This window comes from Ichthyophthirius multifiliis (assembly GCF_000220395.1).
Source record: "Ichthyophthirius multifiliis unplaced genomic scaffold scaff_1120509250191, whole genome shotgun sequence".
NCBI classification, from domain to species: domain Eukaryota; phylum Ciliophora; class Oligohymenophorea; order Hymenostomatida; genus Ichthyophthirius; species Ichthyophthirius multifiliis.
The window spans coordinates 106,292-130,032 of NW_004086990.1; the positions used below are offsets into that span (position 1 = coordinate 106,292).

The 23,741-nt window shown below is 16.7% G+C and overlaps 3 protein-coding genes across 3 annotated transcripts, besides 40 other annotated features; all 3 read right to left on the bottom strand. All coding sequences in view use genetic code 6, as the record gives it.

Moving 5' to 3' along the window:
* Positions 1–1,308: 1,308 nt before the first annotated feature.
* Positions 1,309–1,333: a microsatellite.
* A 1-nt stretch (position 1,334) lies between these two features.
* Positions 1,335–1,368: a microsatellite.
* Positions 1,369–1,485: 117 nt separating this feature from the next.
* Positions 1,486–1,522: a microsatellite.
* A 138-nt stretch (positions 1,523–1,660) lies between these two features.
* Positions 1,661–1,692: a microsatellite.
* A 392-nt stretch (positions 1,693–2,084) lies between these two features.
* IMG5_055160 (protein kinase domain protein) lies at positions 2,085–3,049 on the bottom strand (the record flags this gene model as incomplete). The annotated part of the gene is made up of 4 exons (XM_004037311.1): positions 2,085–2,091; positions 2,164–2,311; positions 2,400–2,885; positions 3,007–3,049. The coding sequence occupies 4 exons, from the start codon at positions 3,047–3,049 to the stop codon at positions 2,085–2,087; spliced, it is 684 nt and encodes a 227-aa protein (XP_004037359.1).
* A 212-nt stretch (positions 3,050–3,261) lies between these two features.
* Positions 3,262–3,295: a microsatellite.
* A 166-nt stretch (positions 3,296–3,461) lies between these two features.
* Positions 3,462–4,776, bottom strand: IMG5_055170 (hypothetical protein; the record flags this gene model as incomplete). Its single annotated transcript, XM_004037312.1, has 3 exons — positions 3,462–3,739; positions 4,126–4,676; positions 4,718–4,776. The coding sequence occupies 3 exons, from the start codon at positions 4,774–4,776 to the stop codon at positions 3,462–3,464; spliced, it is 888 nt and encodes a 295-aa protein (XP_004037360.1).
* Positions 3,988–4,116: a microsatellite.
* Positions 4,777–4,818: 42 nt separating the features above from the next.
* Positions 4,819–4,921: a microsatellite.
* Positions 4,839–4,909: a microsatellite.
* Positions 4,839–4,912: a microsatellite.
* A 2,936-nt stretch (positions 4,922–7,857) lies between the features above and the next one.
* Positions 7,858–7,912: a microsatellite.
* A 445-nt stretch (positions 7,913–8,357) lies between these two features.
* Positions 8,358–8,415: a microsatellite.
* A 1,637-nt stretch (positions 8,416–10,052) lies between these two features.
* Positions 10,053–10,144: a microsatellite.
* A 2,078-nt stretch (positions 10,145–12,222) lies between these two features.
* Positions 12,223–12,254: a microsatellite.
* A 3,777-nt stretch (positions 12,255–16,031) lies between these two features.
* Positions 16,032–16,078: a microsatellite.
* Positions 16,043–16,077: a microsatellite.
* Positions 16,079–16,142: 64 nt separating the features above from the next.
* Positions 16,143–16,199: a microsatellite.
* Positions 16,200–16,216: 17 nt separating this feature from the next.
* Positions 16,217–16,262: a microsatellite.
* Positions 16,263–16,555: 293 nt separating this feature from the next.
* Positions 16,556–16,608: a microsatellite.
* A 49-nt stretch (positions 16,609–16,657) lies between these two features.
* Positions 16,658–16,687: a microsatellite.
* Positions 16,688–17,015: 328 nt separating this feature from the next.
* Positions 17,016–17,092: a microsatellite.
* A 1,295-nt stretch (positions 17,093–18,387) lies between these two features.
* Positions 18,388–18,438: a microsatellite.
* Positions 18,393–18,444: a microsatellite.
* A 238-nt stretch (positions 18,445–18,682) lies between these two features.
* Positions 18,683–18,719: a microsatellite.
* Positions 18,720–19,332: 613 nt separating this feature from the next.
* Positions 19,333–19,396: a microsatellite.
* Positions 19,336–19,396: a microsatellite.
* Positions 19,374–19,444: a microsatellite.
* Positions 19,387–19,451: a microsatellite.
* Positions 19,424–19,466: a microsatellite.
* Positions 19,467–19,520: 54 nt separating this feature from the next.
* Positions 19,521–22,125, bottom strand: IMG5_055180 (hypothetical protein; the record flags this gene model as incomplete). Its single annotated transcript, XM_004037313.1, has 7 exons — positions 19,521–19,649; positions 19,698–19,919; positions 20,074–20,616; positions 20,666–20,766; positions 20,813–21,103; positions 21,209–22,036; positions 22,092–22,125. 7 exons carry the CDS (start codon positions 22,123–22,125, stop codon positions 19,521–19,523), a joined length of 2,148 nt encoding a protein of 715 aa, XP_004037361.1.
* Positions 19,737–19,780: a microsatellite.
* Positions 19,737–19,785: a microsatellite.
* Positions 19,964–20,041: a microsatellite.
* Positions 19,975–20,039: a microsatellite.
* Positions 19,975–20,042: a microsatellite.
* Positions 21,137–21,199: a microsatellite.
* Positions 21,137–21,207: a microsatellite.
* Positions 21,147–21,207: a microsatellite.
* Positions 21,147–21,220: a microsatellite.
* Positions 22,126–22,452: 327 nt separating the features above from the next.
* Positions 22,453–22,521: a microsatellite.
* A 774-nt stretch (positions 22,522–23,295) lies between these two features.
* Positions 23,296–23,332: a microsatellite.
* Positions 23,333–23,556: 224 nt separating this feature from the next.
* Positions 23,557–23,728: a microsatellite.
* Positions 23,729–23,741: the final 13 nt, after the last annotated feature.

The window sequence follows — 23,741 nt, forward strand, 5'->3', positions numbered from 1 at the left end:
AAACATCACTTGTAATTCAAATAATATTGATTTTTCTAATTTTTTTTTAAATAATTCATTTTTTTGTCAAAAAAATAAATAAATTATAAATTAAATATTTTTTAAAAAATGTAATAATATGTTCTTTAAAATTATTAATCTACTGTTTGCGTATATGATATTTTAAATGAAATAATAGATAAATCTATATAAATATTCATATAATAATTTTCTCATAATTATATGATTTAATCATGTGCCTATTAAACTATTTATCAAACAAACATCATAGTTTAATTAGGTTTAGGAATATAAGATTAAGGCGTTAATAATAATATGTATGAAGATTAGGAACCTGTAGGTATAAAAAATATTATTATTTATATTTTAAAACTATGTAAACAGATTCAAACAAAATAAGATTCATTTCAAAAATATGCAGTTCGAACTTAAAATTAACAATAAATATGTATTTAAAGATTTGAGAAAGTAAAATAAGAGTTAGATTTAAACGAAAATTAGTTGAAGAGTTTTAAAAAGAGAAAGAGAACTTAAAGAAAATTTACATTTAGAAATATTCTAAATATAATTTTTTAATAAAAAGAAGTTAATCTCCTTAACATTAAAAATTAAATCCATGGGATTTATCTTTTTGTAATGTTAAAAATAAAGATATATAAGAAAAAATACAACTACATAATTAAGTAAAAAAATAATAATTTTTATTTAAATAAAAAAATGAAAGAATTTCGAATAAGTTAATAATCAAAATTAAGATTATGTTTAAAAATTATTATAAAAATAAATAATATTTAAAGCCTAAAAAGAAGCAAAAAAACATGAAGAAGAAACAAAATTACATAAAGAAAAATAATAAATAAATGAAGAAAATTAAATACAATATACAGACTTTTTTACAACATAATTATAGCAAGGATAAATAAATAAAATTAATAATATTTATTTTAAAAATTTGAAAATTAAATATCCTTAAAAAATTTAGCCTTTAAATTTATATAAAGATTTTCCAAAAGCTGAAATTCCTAAACTAATTGAAATCCCAAAAAAAGTTATTAAAATTATATTTAAATAGGATGAAACTAAAGAGTTTATTAAAATAAAAAATAAAAATAATTTATAATATATGGTAAAATAAAAATATATATAAAAAAAAATTATAAACTCTCAATCACCTTTAAAAAATATTGAAAATGTAAAAACAAGAAAAATTAAGAATTATTAAAAAGATTCTATTGAAAATAATGTTATTAAAGAACAATAACTAAAAATTGTTAAAATAAATAATTGAAAAAATTTATATTAATTTATAAAAAAAAAAAAAAAAAAAAAAAAATTATATTTAATATATTTAATATATTTAAATATATTGATTTTTATAATATAAAAGTAATAATTAAATAATATAAAATAAATTAATAATTTATTAAATATATTATATATAAATTAATTTTTTGATATCATTAAAAAAAATTAAATTTCAAAAAATAAATGAAATAAAATAATTAAATGGAATAATAATAATATTTTTTTTTTTTTAATTATAAAAATAAAAAAATTTATTAATAAAAATGCTTTGTATAAAAATGATAAAAAAATTATTAAGATGCATTATTATTATTTAAAAAAATAAATTAACAATTATTATTAAATAAAATAATTTTATATATATATATATATATATATATATATATAGTTTTATAAATATTTATTTTTATATAATTTAAATTATTTTTTATATTTTATTCTTATTAGTATGTTTTTAATTTTTTAATTTTTCTAATGAACCATTATAAAATTACCAATCTAAAAACGGATCGTCAGCAGGCTTTATAACAGCAGCATTCGTATTTCTTTAAGTATAACTAGACAAATTAGAAGTATCATTTGGAGCTCTAAATATAAAAATGAAATAATAAAAATAAAAATTACAAGTATAAATTATTAATATTTTATTACTTAACAATTGGCTTATATGGAACCTGCATTTTTTTGATTGGAAGTAATCCCAATCAATATTACCGAACCATCTGTGATTTTTTATATCTACAGCTCCATTTTTCAAATTTTCATATTTTTTTGATAAATCAGACTCTAATAAATGTTTAACAAGATATTTATCATTTCTTAATTTTTTTATTATAAGATTTTATTAGATATATTTACTTATTAAAATTTCTTGGGAATTTTACTTTTCCTTTTAATATTTTTTAATAAATGGCCATTGGATTTTCATCTGTATTAGGATTTATTCCTGCATTCATTTCATATATAAGAATTCCTAAAGTCCACCAATCTACTGCCTTTCCATGATCTATTTTATTTATTTATATATATAATTAAAAATATACATATTTGTTTTATTTATTTGTATTTAAAAAAAACTAAATTTAACTATATACCTTTATTTAATAATATTTCAGGAGCTAAATATTCAGGAGTTCCACAAAGTATATAAGTACGTCCTTCGACAACTTTTGCAAAACCAAAATCTGTTAATTTAAGATAACCATCATCAGCAATAAGTAAGTTTTCTGGTTTTAAGTCTCTATAAATTATATTTTTTGAATGCAAATATTCAAACATTAATGCAACTTGAGCGCCATAAAAGCAAATATGATCTGATTCTAAAGCATCTATACTACGTAAATAATTAAATAATTCACTGCCTGAAACAAATTCTAAAATCAAATATATGTGACGATTATCTTAACAAAATCCGTCCATTTTTACTATAAATGGGTGATTAATATTTGATAGATTTGTGTTTTCGTTAATTATATGGTCAACTTGTTTTAGTTTTATGATTTCGGCTTTTTTTAGTTGTTTTACAGCAAAAAATTAATTCGAGTTTTTTCTCTTTGCTAATTTTACTCTACCAAATGATTCTTTTTATATTTATTTTTTAAGATTTAACAGATTTTTTTTTTTAAAGATAATTATTTTATTGCATATTTGTAATTTTTTTTTTATCATTCTTCTTATTATTTTTTTAAAGATTTTTTTTACCTGTTCCTAATGTTTAATATATTTCATAGTCAGAAAGTTTCATTTTTTTAGATTTCTCCATTTTATCAAATTTTTTTTTATATTAGGTTTTTATTTTTATTTTTATTAAAAAATATTTGTTTTATATATACTAAAATGAATATATATTAAAAATAATTAATTATAAATTTATTTTTATGATTTAATTAAAAAAAATAAAAACATATAATTAAATTAATAAATAATAATAAAAAACATATTCATAAATATAAAACTTTAAAATAATAATTAATTAAAATAATTATAAATTTAATTTAATAACATTTAATTTTATTTAAAAAATAAATAAAAAATTATTTTTATTAAAAATAAAATTTAATTATATATCTTATAAAATTATAATGTTAAAATATAAAAATAATATTTATTACAAAATATGAAAAATTCTGATTAAAAAAATAAAATAATATATATAATCAATCAAAATAAGGTATACTACCAAAATCATCTCTAGCATAAGGATCCTCAACCCTTATATTTTTATCCAAACTTTTTATTAATTAGAAATCTTCTTCACTTAATTAAAACTAAATACTTTCAATATTTTCTTTTAATCTTAAGAAATTAGAAGTTTTAGGAATAACAGAAACGCCCAATCTGATTAAGAAATTTAACATAATTTATACAACACTCTTACCATATTTTTCTGAAAGCTTAACAAGTAAAGAGTTTTTTAAAATATCTCCGCATCTTGCTTTTAAATGAGTTTTATATAAAAATAAATATGTATAATAAAAAAATATATAATAGTAAATAAATTTTTATTTATTTATAATTAAAAATTAACATAAGTATAATTATAAAATATATATTATATATATATATATATATTTATTTATAAATATTAAATAAACAAAAAAAATATTTATATTTTATATTAATAATATAAAATATATATAAATAAAAAAATAGCAAAATATTTTTATTATAATATATAAATAAAAATATTTATATATATCATTTTATAAATATATTATTTTTTATTTAATTAAATATATATATATATGCTTTTATTAATATATTTGTCTATTTATATATTAATATTTATAAATATATATATATATAAATATAATTAAATACCTAAAGGAGAATAAGCTACAATATGTATTTTAAATCTTTTACAAAAATCCAAAAGTTTAGGCTATTACAATTAAACATTTAATTCGATTTAATTACAAACAGGTTTAACTTAACAATATGAAAGTAAATCAAACAAAGACTATACGTTAAAATTTGATACAGCAAGATTTCTAACATATCCTAACCTATAACATTATTCAAATTCAGCCCATATTTAATGAACTGGTTTATGAGTTATGACATTATTTTTATCAGGAATATATCCTGGCCAGTGTATATAAATCATATCAATATATTATAATTTCAAATCTTTTAAACATTATTAAATTCTTAAAACTGTATTTACAGATTTATAAGGAAATATTTTAGTTGCAATAAATAATTCTTCCCTTTTATATTCTTCTTCTTTAAAAATATCTTCTAATATTTCACCTATTAAAGCTTCATTTGCGTATGTAATAGCTGTATCTATATGTTTATAACCAGATTTCAATGCATATCTAATCAATTAATCTAATTATTATTTATCAGTAAGTGTATATGTACCAAGACTATAAAAAAAGATAAGTATTTTTTTTTTATATTAAATAACCCGAAGATTGGCATTAAATTACCATTATGCAATATAAATTATTAATCATTATTTAACATTTTTTTTATTAAAATTAAAATAAATAAAAAAAATTCATTAATTAAAAATAAGATACAATTATTAAATAATAGAAAAAAATAAATAAATAAATAAATAAAAAAATAAAAATAAATAAATAAGTAAATAAATAAATAATTATAAATATATATAAAATTATATTATTATATTTATTTATAAATATTAATATTTTCATATATATATATTTTTTTATATGCCTATATGAATATATATATATATATATTAATTTTATTATTTTTTTAAAATAAATGTCACATGAAATATATTTAAAATAAAAAAATTTTCTTCTACAATTAGCCACTAATATCTATAATAAAAATTCATTTATTAATGAAAATACTCTCATTAAATAGCACATATAAGACTTTAATAATTTTAAAATTTCAAAATAATCATATATTACTAATCTTCCATTAATTGAATAAAACAATTAATTTTTTTAAACATTAAATTTAAAATAATTTTTAAATTTTTAAGATCCTTTAATATAATTAGCAATGAATTATTTGGGAATAAATGAATAAGAATTATCTAAAATTTCTGAACCAAAAGATTTTTATTCAATAAAAGAGTCTAAAAATATGTAATTTTAACGTTATATAGGAAGTATAAATGAGATTTTATTTAAAATCAATGCAATAGCAAAATAAAGGGAATTTTTATAATAAGATAAAATAAAATAAGGTAATAAAGAAAAAATTGAATAAAGGGAATAATAATATATAGATATTTAAAATAAATAATTTTATAAATTTGGAAATAATAAAATTAATTTATCAAGAAGTAGTAGTAGTAGTATAAAAAATTATACTTTATACAAATAATTTAAAGAGAAATTAAAAAAATTTAAAATTTAAAGAAACTTTAATGAAAAGTTATTTATTGAAAATGAAATTAAATATTAATTTCTAGAATAAAAAAAAAAATTGAAAAATGAATAAGCTGAAAATGCAAAAAAAAATTTTTTTTTGGAAATAAAAAAGAAAGCTGAAAAAATATCAGAAAACGTATAATAAAAAAGGATTTCTCAATTTTTTAAATAAGCGAAAAGTTTAGAAGATAGAGTCGAAAAAATATAGGAAATTCAAAAAAGCTATGAAAAAAGCCAAGAAAATGCTACTTTAAAGAAAAAGCTTTTATATAATAAAATCTTTCACATAAATTAATAAAAAAAATAGGATTATTTGAAAAGAGAAGAAATCAAAATTCTTTAATTTATTGATAATTATGCTAACTCATAAATACAAACGTAAAAAATAAACGAGAAAATAAACCAAAAAGCAATTAAGAGTTTCTATTCTACTTTTTAAAGGCAAAATAAGCTTTAATTAAGTAATAAATAAATAAATGAAACCTACTTAAAATATCAGTAAGATTTAAAAATGGACAATTTATAAAAATAATAAAAATATGTTAATAAAATAGTTCGCGTAAATAATTTATTGCAAGATATAAAAACAGAAAGATCTCGAAAAACAGAAAAAAGTAATGATAAAATATTGAAAAAAAAAGAATAAAATCAATTAAAAGTTAAAAAATAAAAGTTGATTTCGAAAATAAAATAAATAATTAATCTTTTGAAAATCAGGAAAAACTCAAAAAAATATGTTTTATAAAACTATTAAGTTAAAATAGATAACAGAATCTATTAAAAAAAATTTCTAGTTAAATAAAATAATAATATTTATAATAATCTTATTCAAAAATAGTAACATGATTAAAAATGCAAATAATATTTAATTAATGAATAGGAAATTAAACTTAAACTTAGAAAAGAAAAAGAAGAATATTATGAAAATATATAAAAAAATCTTATTTTTAAAGTATATTAATCTAAATAAAACGAAAGAAATATTACTTAATTACATAAATCGAATTTAGATCTTAATGAATATATAGAAAATAATGATATTTTTTATAAGCTTACTTATAGATTGAAATAAAATAATGGATTTACAAAAGAAAACTCTTCTTTTTGATTTTTTTTGTATTTATTTAATTTATTAATCAAATTAATATAATTATATATTATTTTTAAATTATAAGTAATTTAAAAAATAAATTATTTATTTAATATATATACTATATTTATTTTAAAATATTTTATTGAACAAATAATTTATATAATTATTATAAATAATTTTTATTTAAAAAAAGTAAGGTTTTTTATCCGAAATAATTTTAAATTTTATATTAAAATAAAATAAATTAATTGTTAAAAAATTTCATTTATATTACTATTGTTATTGGTTTTCTTAATTGTCTTTATTTAATTCTTATAATTAAAATTACTAAATTTTATTTTATTGTATTGTAAAATAAGTATTTTTAAAAGTTTAAAACTCAGAATCAAATTTTTCATTTGAATTTTGTCTTGTTTTTTCTAATTCTATTTATTATTAATTTTCATTTAAAGTCTATTTTTACACATAATTTAAAAAAAAAAATATATTTATTTTAAGACTATTTTTTTTTTTTTTTAAGTTAATTTTATAAAAGACAAAAATAAACAAAAAAATGAAAAAAAAAATGAGATATTGCATTTTTTTTTATTACATTTTTAAAAATAAATATATAAATAAAAAAGAAAATCTTTATATGTATAAAATTATAAAAATTACCAATTAACGTTAATTAATTTAAATATTTAAATTATTATTCTTTATTAAATCATTTAAAGAGTTAATTTCATTTTTCGAATTTAAAAGTAATTCTTACAATTACTTTATTTATATTTTTTACTTTTCTTTTGTACTTCTTAACATTATCAATTATTTTTTATATTCCTTTTTAAATATGAATATTTTAAAATAAAAAAAAATACATATAATTATTATTATTATTATATCTATTAACATTATAATAATTAATATTAAAGTTATAATTCTTAATATTCGGAAATGTTTTCTTATTAATCAATTTTTAGGAAATAAATTTACTATCCTTATTGTTAAACTAATTTTTAATTAATATCTAAATGTTTTTATATTCTATTTATTTATATTTCATAATTTTCCTAAAATGAGATAAATATTTAAAATTTAAAAAAAATAACAAAAAAAATATATATATAAATATATATAAATATATATATATATACATATACATATATAATATTTTTATATAATTAATTATTTATTTATATACTATTCTTTTATTTGAATTTTAATCTTCTAATAAAAATTATGTATGTACTTTTTCTAAATTACAGTATCTTTCGTACCATAATGATTATTTTTTTTATTAATCTTTTAGTTCATTTACTAATTTTAAATTTTCATTTTTTTACTATTCAAATGCGTATTCTTATTTTTCTTTAAATTTTTTCATTTAAATAATTAGATTTTCTTAATCTTATATTATTTTACGAAGTTTTTCATTTTCTTCTTGTAAATTATTTTAATATTACATATTAATAATATATTTACAAATAAATTAATATAATTCTTATTTATATTATTTTTATAAAAAACATACAAAATTAATAAAATAATATATATAATAATTATATATTTTAAAAAAAAATAATGATACAAATTTATATATTTACTAAACAAATAACATATATATTACTTTATAATTATATATATATATTACTTTAATTATGCATATATATATATATATATATATATCCTTTATTTTTTTATAATTGTAAATGCGAGAATTTAAAATATTTTATTAATTTTCAGATGAATAATAAACCGAAGATGAAGATTTAAGTCCTTAATACGAAATTAATTTAAGCGAAGATATAAGTAGTGGTGAATTAGATCGTTTAAACTACGAATATTTATTGGAATATTTAAGGCAAAGCAACTGGGATTTTATGGAAGATGATATTTAAATGTATGATTAGGAAAAATAATAATGGGTAAAAATAAATGATCAGTTTTGTATATATTTTACAAGCGATAATGAAGAGATAGAATAAAATTTGACATTGTTATTAAGGCGAAAAAATACTTAGAAAAGTTATAGAGGACAAAAGCAATCATTAATAGAATCAATAAAAGTGTTAGAATAAGAAATATAAGATTTGAAAAAAGAAAATTTTTAAATAAAATAATTATATTCAAATTTGAGCGGATAAATAATGAATATTGTAAATTAAAAAATTTCATAATTATTAACTTCCTATTAAGATATGACACCTTAATTAAAGAGAATGTGCTAAAAGCCAACAAATAATAATAAAATTATTTAACAAAATTCTTCTTAAATAAATACTAATAATAGTATCATATAATAAACTAAAGACGAAGAAATTGAGCCTTTATTTTTCACAAAAAATAGTTCGTAAGAAACTTCGCAAAAAAATGCAAAAACAGTCAATTTATTCTAAAATATTGTTTCAAATAATTAAAATACTTTCGAGTTTTTTAAACAAGATTAAATTGTTTCTTCAAATAATGAAAATATGAATACAAATAATAATAATAAAATTAAATCTAATGAGTTTTTAAAAAATAATAATTTCTCGTTTCATTCTTAGTTTTTTTAATAGTAAAGCAATTTAAGTTTCAGTACTCCGAAAATAGAAGATCATAATAAATAAATGGGGATTTTATCAAATATAAATTAATTTGATAAAAAAGAAAGCATAATTTAAAAAGTAATTCATTCTTAATAATAAATTACGGATATTACTATTATGTTTAGTGAACCTTTAGTTAAAAAAACAAGCGAGAGTAAATATTTTCCTGTTTAAAAATAAATAGAATATGAATATGAGATTTAATAGTTATACGATTAATTAAAATAAACCAATAAGTAAATAAAATTAGATATATTAACAGCGAATTTTGATAATTTGGAAAAAACGATAAATCGAAATTGCCCCATTTTGCATATTTTATGCAATGGAGATTATTCTGAACATCTATAAACGTTTTATTTAGAATTTGAAGATGAGGAAAGTAAACTAGACTACCTAACTGCAAACCGTTTAAAAGATTTTTTTAAAAACAAACAAAATCCAATAAAATTAGTATATATAGTCTCTTGTTAATCAGAAGAAGTCCTTTAAATGATAAAAGAAATCAAATTTCCTTTCATAGTCGTTATACATTCAGATCCTACACTAGAAGACTAAGCTGCATAATTATTCTAGGCGAGTTTTTATACATAAATTTTTCTAGCAGGAAATACCATTATGGGAGCTTTTAAATCAGCTAAATCATCCGTTTAAGCTTAATTTTAAGATTCAGATTGCTTTACTTGTTGCTGTTCTCATCCTCATTCTGAAAATTGTGAGTGGTATATAAATATATATTATATATACATTTATATATAAATATATATATATATATATATATATATATATCTATATCTATATCTATATATATATATTATGTTTTTTTTTATTTTATTATTTAGGTTTATTTTTGCAATGAATAATGGATTTTCGAAAGCTCATTAATTACATAAAAGTGTATGTATATGTAAGAATTAAAATTAATTATTACATAATCATTTTTGCGATTGGGCTAGGGATTATATGAGGGAGTATGCTGAAATGGAGGGTGTAGATGAATATTTATAGGAAAAATACTTAAATTAAGAGGAAATATATGCATGCTGTCGTTAAGAAAATAGTAAATATTAGCATAATATTTAAAGTAAATTTAAGATATATTGCAATGAAGATGGAGAGAATACGCATTTGATAACCGGAATTCCGGATGGGGATGCTATTTTGAGGTCTTTTTTGGAATTTTAACACCATATTTTCAAGATCAGAGTCAATTATATGGAAGAAATATTGAGATTTTTCAAGTGTTTTAAAATCTGACAAACTAGAAAAGAAAAGTGAAATTTATTTTCATTTACGGAGAATTGGGATCTGGGAAAACTGCGATGAGTAAAAAAGCTGCGAAATATTTGAAAGAAAGAGGATATATAGACGATGTTATTATTGAAGATTTTGAAGGCGTAAAAACCAAAATTACGAAATTCGAATAAAAAATGAGAAGATATTTGCCTTCTAAAGAATTAGCTTATGCTTAATTTAAAGGGAAAAAAGTACTTTTTATTCTTGATAATTGTGATGATTTGATAAAATATAATTAAGAAAAAATCGAATAAACGCTTATTGATTATGCATAGAATACTCAATATGTTAAGTTTATTATAATTTCTAATAATAATCATATTTTAAAGTTGAAATAATTCTATTTTTCGTTCCATTTATCTAATTTAGATGAGTTTTCAGCTAGTCAAATTATTTGGTATTATTCATAAGATGTGCTAAATGAGAAAAGATTTGATAAAAAATTCAATTTAGAATTTTAGTAGTTAATTTAAATTATGCCAAAATCACCTAAATCAATTATGGAAACTGTTCAAAGTATTAATCAAAATACGGAAATTTAGTCTATTTTGAGATCTCTTAAAGATAAGTAATTAACTGATAAATAAAAAGACTTAACTATGTTTAATTTATCTATAAGGTTATATATATATATATATATATTGTTTTATTTTATTTTATTTTTAAAAAAAGTGAATTAAAAAATAAAGATATAGAGGCTTATAAAATGCTTTTGATTATAAGTTTATTTCCTCATGGGGTTAGTGTGGAAGATTTTATTTAATTAGAAAAAAAGAAAAAAATACCTCATAATTGGATCAAGATTATTTAAAATTTAACTAATTATTAAAGCAATAATGATATATAGAAATAAATAAATGAAGAAAATAATTAATAAGACGAAATACTAAGCAATTTAGGACTAAAAAGAGTTCAAAGTAAAATTTAATAACTTAAAAAGATTGCTGAAGAAGAATTCTAGCATAATTTAGAAGAAGATGATTACGATAATGACAAATAATAAGAATAATTACATAACTATAATAAATTTAAGAATGGGTAGTATTTTTGGATGAGTATAAATAGAAAAAAACATAATATAATAACATTTAAAATAAAAAAATTTGTCTCCGAACAATTAAAATAGCCTTTATATAAAAAAGATATATTTACACAAGAATTAATTGTGTTGGAATATTTATCTAATTTCGGGAAAAAATTACTTAATAGTATAAAATAAAATTAATAATATAAGGAAAAATTAATCGAATGTTCATCAATTAGTGTTTGTGGGGTTTTCGGAATTTCCTGTAGTTAATAAAAAAGTATGAAATATTCAAGCTAAAAAATAAAATCTTAATTAAATATATATTTAAATTCAAGTGGAGATGAAAGTGGTTAAAGTGATGAAAATTAAATTCTTAATATGAGTTAGGAATTTTATAAACTGTAAAACAGAAACAGTATAGTACTTAATGAAAATAATAATAATAATACTATTTAGTTAAATGATAAATTTTCACCTTCAGATATTTTCAAAATTCATGAAGAAAATCTTTATTCTTATTTAAATGTTGATGATCATATTGATATTATTTAACATATAAGTTATTTATATTTTAAAAATTTTTTTTGTTTAAAATTTTTTTTTTTTTTTTTATTTTTATTTTTAGAAAGTAATGGTTGTAATAAATAATAAAAATAACATTTAAGAAAAATAATTTGCGATTTATGTATTAATATTCCTTCTATTCATAAATTGTTGGATAATTTGTCAATTAGTGAAGAATAATGTTCATAAGCTGAACATTTATTAGATGAACTTTTTAAAAATAAATAAAATTTTTAGTTTTATCTTGCAAAATCTAAGCTTTATTTTTTAAGAATATCTGTTTTATTTGAAAAGATGTTTCAAGAAGATGAAAAAGATATTTAATAAATTAATTATATGAACCATATATTTACTAATCTCTAAGAATTAATTCTATAAATTTAAAAGTTAGCCAACAAAGATGAAAACAGCAGTAAAAATTTAATGTATTTTTTTTTTAAATAAATAAATTTAAAAATTACACTATATATATAAAAAAGCTTATACAAAAAGAAATATAAAATAAATATAAAAAATATAGAGAAATGATAGAAGCAGAAAAAAATTTCGTAATAGGATCTATATTATTTGAATATTTAAATTAATAATAAGATTAAATTAAATTAGTATAAAGTCATATAGCAGCTTTAGACTAACATTTCCGAATTCCTAAAGAAAAATAGCATTCAATTCGTTCTCGATTATAATTTTTGGACGAATCCTTATTTCCATTAAGTTTATAAAGGTTAGAGTATTTAGAAAATCATTAATTAATAGATGATAAAATGTATATTAAAATAAGCTAATAATCAATTTAAATTTTGAAATCCAAAATTTATTTATAAGCTACTCGCATTTAATTGGTTATTAAAGGTTTTTTTATATAAAACTATACGAATTAATTGTAAAAGTCAATAAAAATTTTCTAATAAAGCGAACTTTTAAGTCTTATGATTTAAGCTAGTTTAGTTTATTGCTAAAAATAATTAAATGATTATTAAAAAGTTAGATAAAATGAATGTAAGGTTGCTGATTTGATTTTCCTAAAGAAATAAATTATTGAACCAGCTATTAATGCTTCTAAAATTGTAAATAAAATTTATTTTTATCATGTTTTAATATAAATTTAGAATAAACTAACTAGTTTAGAAGCAGATTGTAAACAAAGAATTAGTGAAATTAATTAATAACTTTATATTTTAAGTTCTAATGTATTTTAATTTATGAAATCTTCACCTTTAATTAAAGACAAAAATGTACCTTTTGGTTAAACTACTCGATTAAGATAATTATTTAAACATAGATTAATAGGTAAAACATAAAAATTATAAATATATATATATATATAGATATGATTAGTTAGAAAAAGAAAGAAATAAACATAAAATTTGAAGTTTAAACCAAAAAAAATTTCAATAAAAGCTTACAAAGAGGTTCAAAAGTAAAATTAATTTTTTATTAAAAAAAATTTTAAAAAATGAAATAAAAAGCTTATGTGTATTACATGTGATGAAGCAGAAGAAGATGGAATTATAATAGAAGATGATAAATTACCCTATATGAAAGTTTATAAAGAGCAAGAAATAGAAGATTATTATATGCAAAATTATGACTAATTTGGATAAATCGAAATACTTATTTTTGCAACTCCAAACGGAATTTAATTAAAAGATATGATGATAAGAATTATATAGAAAATTAATTAATCTATGTTTAAAACAAGGAGTAAAATATAAGATATTGAAAGTAATTTTTTATTTATAAACATGATTAATTATATGTATAAATAAATATTTAGATAATTGTGAATTAAAAAAAATACCAACAATAATAGCTTTTTAGTTTAAAAATAAACAATAATATTAATCGAAAACATGTATAGATGGAAAATAAAAAGAATTTGTTTATGACGATTTTTATATTTAGTTTTTGAAGGAATATTCCACTTAATGCTTTATTTTTGAGTTTATTAATTAAATTACTCAAGACTAATATTAAAATTAATAACATTTTATTTAAAATGCTTACTAAAAGGCCCATTAAATGATGCTTCAGTAAATAATAAAAATATGTAGTGAAGAAATTAAAAATGAAGATGATTTTTATAGATTATTAGGAGATGGACCTATTTTATTCTCTTCTAATGATTGGAATATTAAGTATATTATATTTATATTTATTTAATATTTTTTTATATATAAAGCTTTTTCTAATTTAAAAATGGAGAAACTATAGATATTACTTCTGAAAAACCACCAACTAATATTTAGCACGATTTTTTAAGAATATCAGGAAGGCATTAAGATATATATACTATAATATAAAATGTACTGTAAAAACCTGTTAATATTTTTGGGGAATAGGGAGTAGGAAAATCAATTTTAGGTTAATAAGTAAATTAACAAAAATTAATAATTTATAATTTATTTTATTTTAATTAAAAAAGATTGCTTATTATACATTTACTAAAAATGTGTTTAGTTATGGAATATACATTTTTGATTTGAAAAAACTTGGGAATTTCAACAATAATTTAAAAATGTATATGGATTCGATTTTAGGATAAGATTTTAGTTAAGACATGAATGAATACTTTAAAAAACAATAAATATTATTAATATTCGATAATTTTGATTACATAATATAAAAGAAGTAGGCATAAAAATAAGTTGAATATTATGAATTGATATTTTCTTAACTTTAAAAATTTAATATTCATCATATTCTTATTACATAGAAAAGCCTGCATTATTTATTTTAAAAATCAAATAATTATGAATTATATATAAATAAAAATATGTACTATCATCAAATAAAGCCTTTCAATGAAAAAGAAGCACTAAATTTTATGGACTCATTAATTGATTTAGATAATATAAGTAAATAGAAGATATTTTAAATGAGAAAATCCCATTTGCAAATATTTGAATAATCTAAAGGAAATCCTAAAAAAATAATATTGAACTTTAAATAATTATATGGGAAAATTGCAATTCCTTAAATTTTAAAATTTCATTCAAAAACATAAATTTTATAAAAAAATATTAGTAATTAGCATATATAGAGAACTGCATTTTCGAATCCTAATAAAAATGTAAACAAATAAGATTAAATATGTTAAACTTAATAATAATTGAAATTGAAATTGAAATAGCCTTCAAATTTGATATAAAGGTAGCACACTTATGAAAATCAAAATTTATAGTAAGGGTTGGAAAATTATTAATTTTAAATTAATAATAAATATGTTTTTTAGAAATAAAATTAAAGCTTTTTAAATGATTAGTCTTTTAGTGATTGTAAAAGTGTAAATGAATCTTAATAATTATTAAAATATAGATAATAGAGTTCCTAAAAATCTAAGCAATTAGATAATTAGAAATAATAATAATAAAAAAATAAAAATAATTAAATTAGAGATAAAAGTAATAGTTTGAAATAATAAATATCTCCTATAAATAGAGATTAGCAATAATAACATTAATAATAGGAATAAAATTTGGAAAATTCTTAATTTGAATAATAAGGGTTTTTTCATAATTTGGAAAATAATTTATAAGAAAATTATACATAATAATTAAAAAACATATTAACACTAACTATTTGTGAAAGTTAAGAAAAATAGAATATAAAAGAAGATGATTTTGAAGATGTTACAAGTAGTGATAAAAGTCATAATAAAAATTCATTAAATAATATTAATGATAAAAATAATTATAATAGAAGAAGAAAAAAAAAGGCTGAAAATTCAGGAGCATAAAAAATAAAATACAAAAAAAAACAGAAAATAAATATAATAGTTATAAAGATAATAAGAATTAAATAAATGATTAATGAAAAATAATAAAAAAAAAATTAAAATTAAAAAAAAAAAATTAAAAATTCTAATATAAAATATATATTTTGATTATTAAAAGATAAATATAAAATATTTTTTTTATAATATATAATTTAATTTAATTTAATTTAATTTAATTTAATTTAATTTAATTAAATTTAATTTATATAATATGTTTTTTATTTTATTATATGTATATATATATTTATTTTATTTAAATATATTTTTAATTAATAATATCTATTTATATAAAATTAATATCTATATATAATTTATATTTTTTTTATTTATTTATAAAATTAAAATTAATAATATTTATTTTATATTATATAAACTAAAAATATAATTATATCTTTGTCTCATTATTTTATTTTTAATATTTAATATTTTTGTATTTTCTAAATTAATTATTAATTTCTTATATTAGATATTTTCTTTTTTATATTATTAATAATTTATTTTTTTAATATATAAAATTTTATATAAATAAATATTTTTAAAATAGACAGTTATATAATATTTATAATATATTTTTTTTTTATAATAATAATATCTATTTTTATTTAAAAAATATAAATCTTTTTTTTCTATCAAATTATCTATTTAATAAATTTAAAAATTCAATATTAAAATTATTTTATTAAAAATATTTTAATTTTATATTTACTAAATTTATATTATAAATAAAAACTATAAAAGAAATAATTTTTTATTTTTATAGTATTTTAATTAATAAAATTAAATATTTTTTACAAAAAATAATTAAATAAATACCTGAAAAATATAAAGCAAATATAATATAAATTTTAAATACAAATTGTTCACATTCACAATTTTTATATCAATATTATCCTTTTTTTTATTTTACATATTTTTTATTATTTTACAGTATAATCTTTCTAATATATTGCTCTAAATTAATTAAAATATATGATAAACATACATAAAAAATTAATAACATGTCGTAAAAATATAATATCGCATATATATACATATATATATATATATATATATATATATATATATATATATATATATATATATATATATATATATATAAGTTAAAAAGAGTTTAAAGAAACCTTAATAAATTACAATTTTAAAGGAATTTAGGAAACGTCATATTGTTTGAATATATATTTGAAAAACTATGAAGTATATAGATTTTATGTAATCAACATAATAATAAATAAAAGAAGTATAATTTCTTTAAAATTAGCATTATGAGACATATATGCAAAAAAATATATATTTAGCTTTAAGTTTACCAAATGCAATTTTTTTTAGTAAATTTGTAAAAAAGAAAACGTTATTTAATACTCTGTTAATTTTTACGTTTGAAAAGGATAATATGTCCCATTTATTATTTTTATTTTGGTGTTTTTCATTCAAAATAGGACTAAAAATAATTTTTTATAGGTTAAATTGACAATAAATATTTATATTTTAACCAAAAGTATTTAGATAATTTACTTCCTATAGTTGAAATATATATAGGAGGAAGAAAATTGCAAAATATAAAAAATAATAATATCATTATTGAATAAAAAAAAAAATTGAATAATTTACATAAAATAAATAATAATCAACATAAATTAACTTAAAAATTAATTAATAATAGATAATAACTATTAATTTAAGAAAGAAAATTAATAAAGATAATAAATTTTTGTTATAAAGAATTATTTTATCTCCTTCTTGTTTTAAAAAAATAAAAAATGATAATTCTTTTACTTATACAAGTTATATAATACTGGTAAGGAAATAAAAAAGAATAAATGTAGTCTGATAATTCCGAGAATAATTTAAATTATATTTAAGGAATAAAATATGTTCATTTTGATATTTATAAAAGGACTGAAGTTTTATATGAATAAGTATCTGGGTTTTGTAAAATAAAAAAAAAAAAAGAATTCAAATTTTTAATAGAAAAAAATCATAAAGAGAAAATTATTGAAGAATAAAAGAGGTTTATAAAATTAATAAAAAATATTCTTTAGATAGAAATAATTAATTTATGTTAAGAATTTATTTTTGAACTTATGGATATTATTAAAAAATTAAATGCTTGTAAAGAAAAGAGCTTTTTCAAAAAGGATAAAATTATAGTTTTATAAAATTATTGAAGTAGTTATGGATTGAAAACGGAAATAATATTTCAAAATTATATTCAGGGACATATTGTTAAACTAAAAATGAATATAAAAAACTTAAATTTTAAAAAAGTTTAAGTAATTAAATATCATAAAGCATTTTAATAGAATATTTGAAAAAAATAATAATATATAAAATAATAGTGTGTAAATATGTTTTTATTTTTATTATTGCTATGACCTTATATAAGTAAATTGATTGATTGATTAAAATTATAATATAAATGCGATTATTAAAAATAAATAAAAATGAAATTAAAAGAACATATATTTTTAAAATAATAAAAATTTAGTTTATTTGCTATAATTTAAACTATAAATAAATAATACTATTTTATATTAATTTTTTAGTATTGTTATTATTTTTATTTTATATTTGATTTTTTAAAGTTAAAATTTATAAATAATTCTGTTTTGTATATTTTTTTTAAAAAAAATTATTTATTAATTAATAATTATAAAAAAACAACAAATGTAAAAATTTTAAATAATAAAAATATATATATATATATATATATATATATATATATATAAAAAAAAAAAAAAAAATTATTTATTATTTAAAATATAATATAATATTAGTTTATATTAAATAAAAATATTATAATAAATAGAATGTAATAAAATAAATATTCAGTATTTCCATTATATGCAAATTTAATAGAATATTGCATGTAATTTGTTGAAGATATAGTAATATTATATATATCGCCTATTTATGATTAATTAAAATAAATATATCCTTTAAATATTATTTTTTATACAGGGATAATTTTATATTTTTTTTCAGATATATTAAATATAATAAACATCTTATTAAAAGGAAATAAAAAATAAAAAGTTCAATTAATTAATAATAATATTTATTTTAAAAATGGAAAATAATTAGAAAATTAGATAATGAATATTCGACAATAATTAAGTGAATTAAAATAAGAATTATTAACATATAATAAATACTAAACATAAAATGAAAATAATAATAATACTAATTAAATAGATAAAAATTAAAACTAATTAGATATTTTAGAAATAAACAATAAATTAGAATAAATTATTAATTATTAAGATGAATTCAAATAAAATATACAAAATTCGAATATATAAATATTAAAAGATATATAAGATTTAAGAAAAAAAAATGATTATAATATATAAATATAAATATATATATATAAAATTATATATATAAATATGTATATATATATATTTTTTTTTAATTTAATATATACATATTTATTTATTTTTTTATAAATATTTTTTTTATTTATAAAATTTTTAAAAAAATTAAATATATATAATTTATTAATATTTTTATTTTTTATATAAAAATTTCATTTTTTTTTTTTTTCTTTTTCTTCTTCTTTTTCAGTTTTTATTCCATATATAACTTCATTCATATATGATTTTGCAAATTCTTAATATTCTCGTTCTATTTATTCATCTTCGTCTTATTAAGATTCCTAATTATATTTAAAAAACATAAAAATATATTATATAATATAAGATACATCTTTTTTTTAATTATATTCTTCAGCCTATAAAAAATCTTTAAATTCTTTTTCTTTTTTAAATTCCTCTTCTCTATTTTAAAATCTTACTTTAAAATAATTAACTCTTAAAACTTCTCTATTCCAAAATTCTTTCATTGTTTTTTCTTATTCACCTACATTTTTCCATAAAGAATAAGGCAATTCTAAAATATGGATTGTTCCATCAGCATCTCCTACAGCCTATATTTATTTTTAAAAAAATTTTATAAAAAAAGAAAAGTAATTATATATTAAAATATAAATATAAATAAATATATATAAATATATATAAATATATATATATATATATATATATATATATATGTTTTATTTTCATATTAAATTTTTATTTTACCAAACATTAAGGTTAATGATCATTATATCTTATATTCGAAATAGCTTTTGCTCCTACATGGTAAATTAATGTAGCTTTATGAGATTAATCAAGAAAATCCCAAATATGAATATGTCCATCATTTAATCCTATAATTACAACACTCGGTTTACTTGGTGAAAATTACCCACATGTAATTTATCCGTTTTTTATTATTGCGGAATCGAAGATTGGGACATCAACGTCATGTTTCCATATTGAGAAGTTAAAATCATGTAACGTTAATATTATATCATCGAAGAAATTGCTTACATCTAGCCCTACAGGAGGTCTATATGAACGCTCTTATTACCATATTTTTAAAACTTTTTCATCTGTCCCTACTCCTCCAGCATTTGTTGCTGTCCAATCAACTAAGAATAATTCACCTTCGTCTGATGTTCCTGTAAACTGTGCTATTTTTTAGTTTTTGCGGAATTTTATTTAAGCTCCACCCATTATTCCACCTCCTTCAGGACGGATTAATTATAAACCGTAATTTGCTTTCCATTAATGAGTATTTATCTTTTATAAATCATATATATTATGTTTTTATAATATTTTATTTTTTTACATCAAAATTTTTTTTAGGCTCATTATAATTAAATCTTTTGTCCCAAAATAAAATTTAACCATCACAAGAAATAGAAGCAAATTAATGACATTCTCCTCCATCTATATTCGTATATATAAAAATATAAACATTTAAATACAAATATACTTGGATGAACAATTAAATTAAGTATAGCTTTCGAATTAAATTCAATAGTAGTTGGTAACCATTATAAACTCAATACTGGATTTTTATGAGAATTAACATTTTTTTTGATAACTTCATTAGTAATAGGTGCTGATGCACTGGCAGGATCTTATAAACAAGACATAATCATAGGATTAAGTTCTGGAATTTCACTTTTATCTTTAGTCATTTTTTAACCTTTTTTTCCTAATAAATTATTAATATTACTAGGTCCAAGATCCCACATTAAAATTTATCCATTAATAGCTCCACCTAAATTATATAATATATATAAATAAGTAAAAAATATAAATAAATATATATTTAGATATATATTATATATATATATATATATATTTATATATATATTTTATATACCTATTATTATATTAGGATCTTTTGGATTAAATTAAAATGTTATAATTTCTAATGGTGTTGTTAAAGTTAGAATAGGGTCTATAGAATGTTAATCTGAAAAATCCCAGAAAACAATCATAAATTTGTGCGATTTTTATTAAAAAGCTACTCTTTCTTCAAAGCTTAAATTTTCAACAAAAGAAGCTGCAATAAATTTTCCTTTTTAATTTGATTAATTTGGAGGTTGGAATTCTATTGATGATACTTTTCTGCCTTTAGAGTTTATATAAGAGAATGTTTTTAATTCTTTTATAGTATTAGACAGTTCTGATCCTTCTGTGGTGATGTCTTCTGAGTTAAATAAATCGAAATCGTTTTGATATATATCGATTGTTTCGTTAGATTAAAGAGCTTCTTCCATTAAAGGGTATACATTGTCTAAAAACTTTAATAAATCATTATTATCATCCTCCATTTCCACAATATTGAATTCATGTTTTAATTACAAAGCTTAATTTACATGTCGACTCCAGGTTGTTTATGTAGATGAAGATGTAAATGGATTACTAGCTTATAAACCAATATCTATTACCTTATTTTTAATGTGTGCAAAAGGATCATTTTGTTATTTTATTTCAAGAGCTTTTTCGTTTGCGTCGGTTTCTATTAGTTTACATTGTTAGCCGAATTCTTTACGTTTTTTGATAAATTGCATCTTTATTTTTGGACGATTTCGCTTTATTTAGAAATTTTGGATTTCTTTTAAAGTCTCTTCGCCCGAATCGCCAGTTTTCGAAATATATGGTTTAGGTACATATGGATTTTCTGTATCTTCATCACTATCATTATCTGTATTTTTATTAATTTACTATTATTTTATTTTGCGGGGGTTTTTTTTTTTTACCTTATTATTATTGATCTTATAGATTATTACTCATTATTACTTGTTTTTGGTTTTTTTTTTATGAAACTTTTATTAAATATATTTTTTTTTTTAAAAAAAAAAGAATTTTTTTTTGTTAATTAATTGTTAATTTCTTTTTTTAAATTTAATATATAATTTTTATATATGAATATATAAGATTTTTTATTTATTATTAACAAGTTTTAACAATTAAAATAAACTTATTTAATAATTTAGTTTAAATATAAAATTTAGTATTATAAATAATAGTTATTAAGATATATTCTTTTAAAAATATATTTATCTATAATTAGTATTATTTGTCTAATTTGATTTTTAAAAAATTTAAGATATTTTAGTAAAAATAAAATATTGTGTATAAATATAATAAAAAAAAAAATCTATTAAAAATAATAATAACAATAAAATAAAATATAAAGAGATTTAATAATAAAAAAAATTGATAACATCAATTATATATTTTTTTAGTTTTTTTTTAAAAAAAGTAACTTAAATTTTTTTTTATTATATATATATATATATAAAATAAAATGACTAGAAGATTTAATGCAACGCAAAACAAATATATAGAATAATCAAAATAACATTAAAGCATGAAAATTCAAGAAGACATAAACATATAACTAGTAGAATGTTAAGGTCATTTTTTTATAATAAACAACGAATTAATGCCTTTATCCTAAATGCATTTTTTAAAAGATATTGACCCGAACTTTAATTTCTAATAAGCCAAAGAATAATTATTTACAAAAACTTTTACTAGAACTTATAAATGGAATTCTGCCAAATCATTCATAAATTAAATATATTAATACCCTTTAGACCCTATTATATTACAAAGCTTAACGTAAATGAACTCTTAGATATCTAAAACAATCCTCGATGTATTAAAAAGTGAAGAAAATGAAGACTGGCCGAAATCAAATAACCTTTTGAGTGATTTATTGGAAGGAATTACTTTAATATAGGATATGTAATTGGAAGAAGTGTGTTAACTTTCGTTAAGATTGTTTTCTTAAATAGGATTTCAAAAACCTTATAAAGATTTGATGGTTTTTCCTTAGATTTTTACAATGTAATTAATTTTTGCGGCTATTGATTGCTATCCACATTTTTAAAATTATTTTGTTTAAAAATGCTAGTCATTAATCAATTAATAAGGAGTGTTGGAAAGAGTCAAAAAATAAAAAATAAATAGTAATATAAAAAAAAATAGTAATGTTTAATAGGATAAAAAAGATAATATAGATAATATTTTTGGATAATTTATAAATTGTTATATAAAAAATGCTCATTTAAATGAGGTAATAACTAATAATATAAAAATTTAATATTTAGAAGAAATAATAGATAGTTTAAATAGATGTATTTTCGAAAATGATAATAATAAAAGCTTTTATTAAATAATTTTTTTTAAAGAAGAATTTTAAAAAATATATTAAGAAATAATTAATAATAATGATAATAATAATGATATTAAAAATAAAAATAATGATGTTAATAATATGAATGAAAATAACAATATAAATGATAAAAATAATAATAATAATAATAATAATAATAATAATAATAATAATAATAATAATTAATATCATAATAATCATAATAATAATAATCATCATCATACTT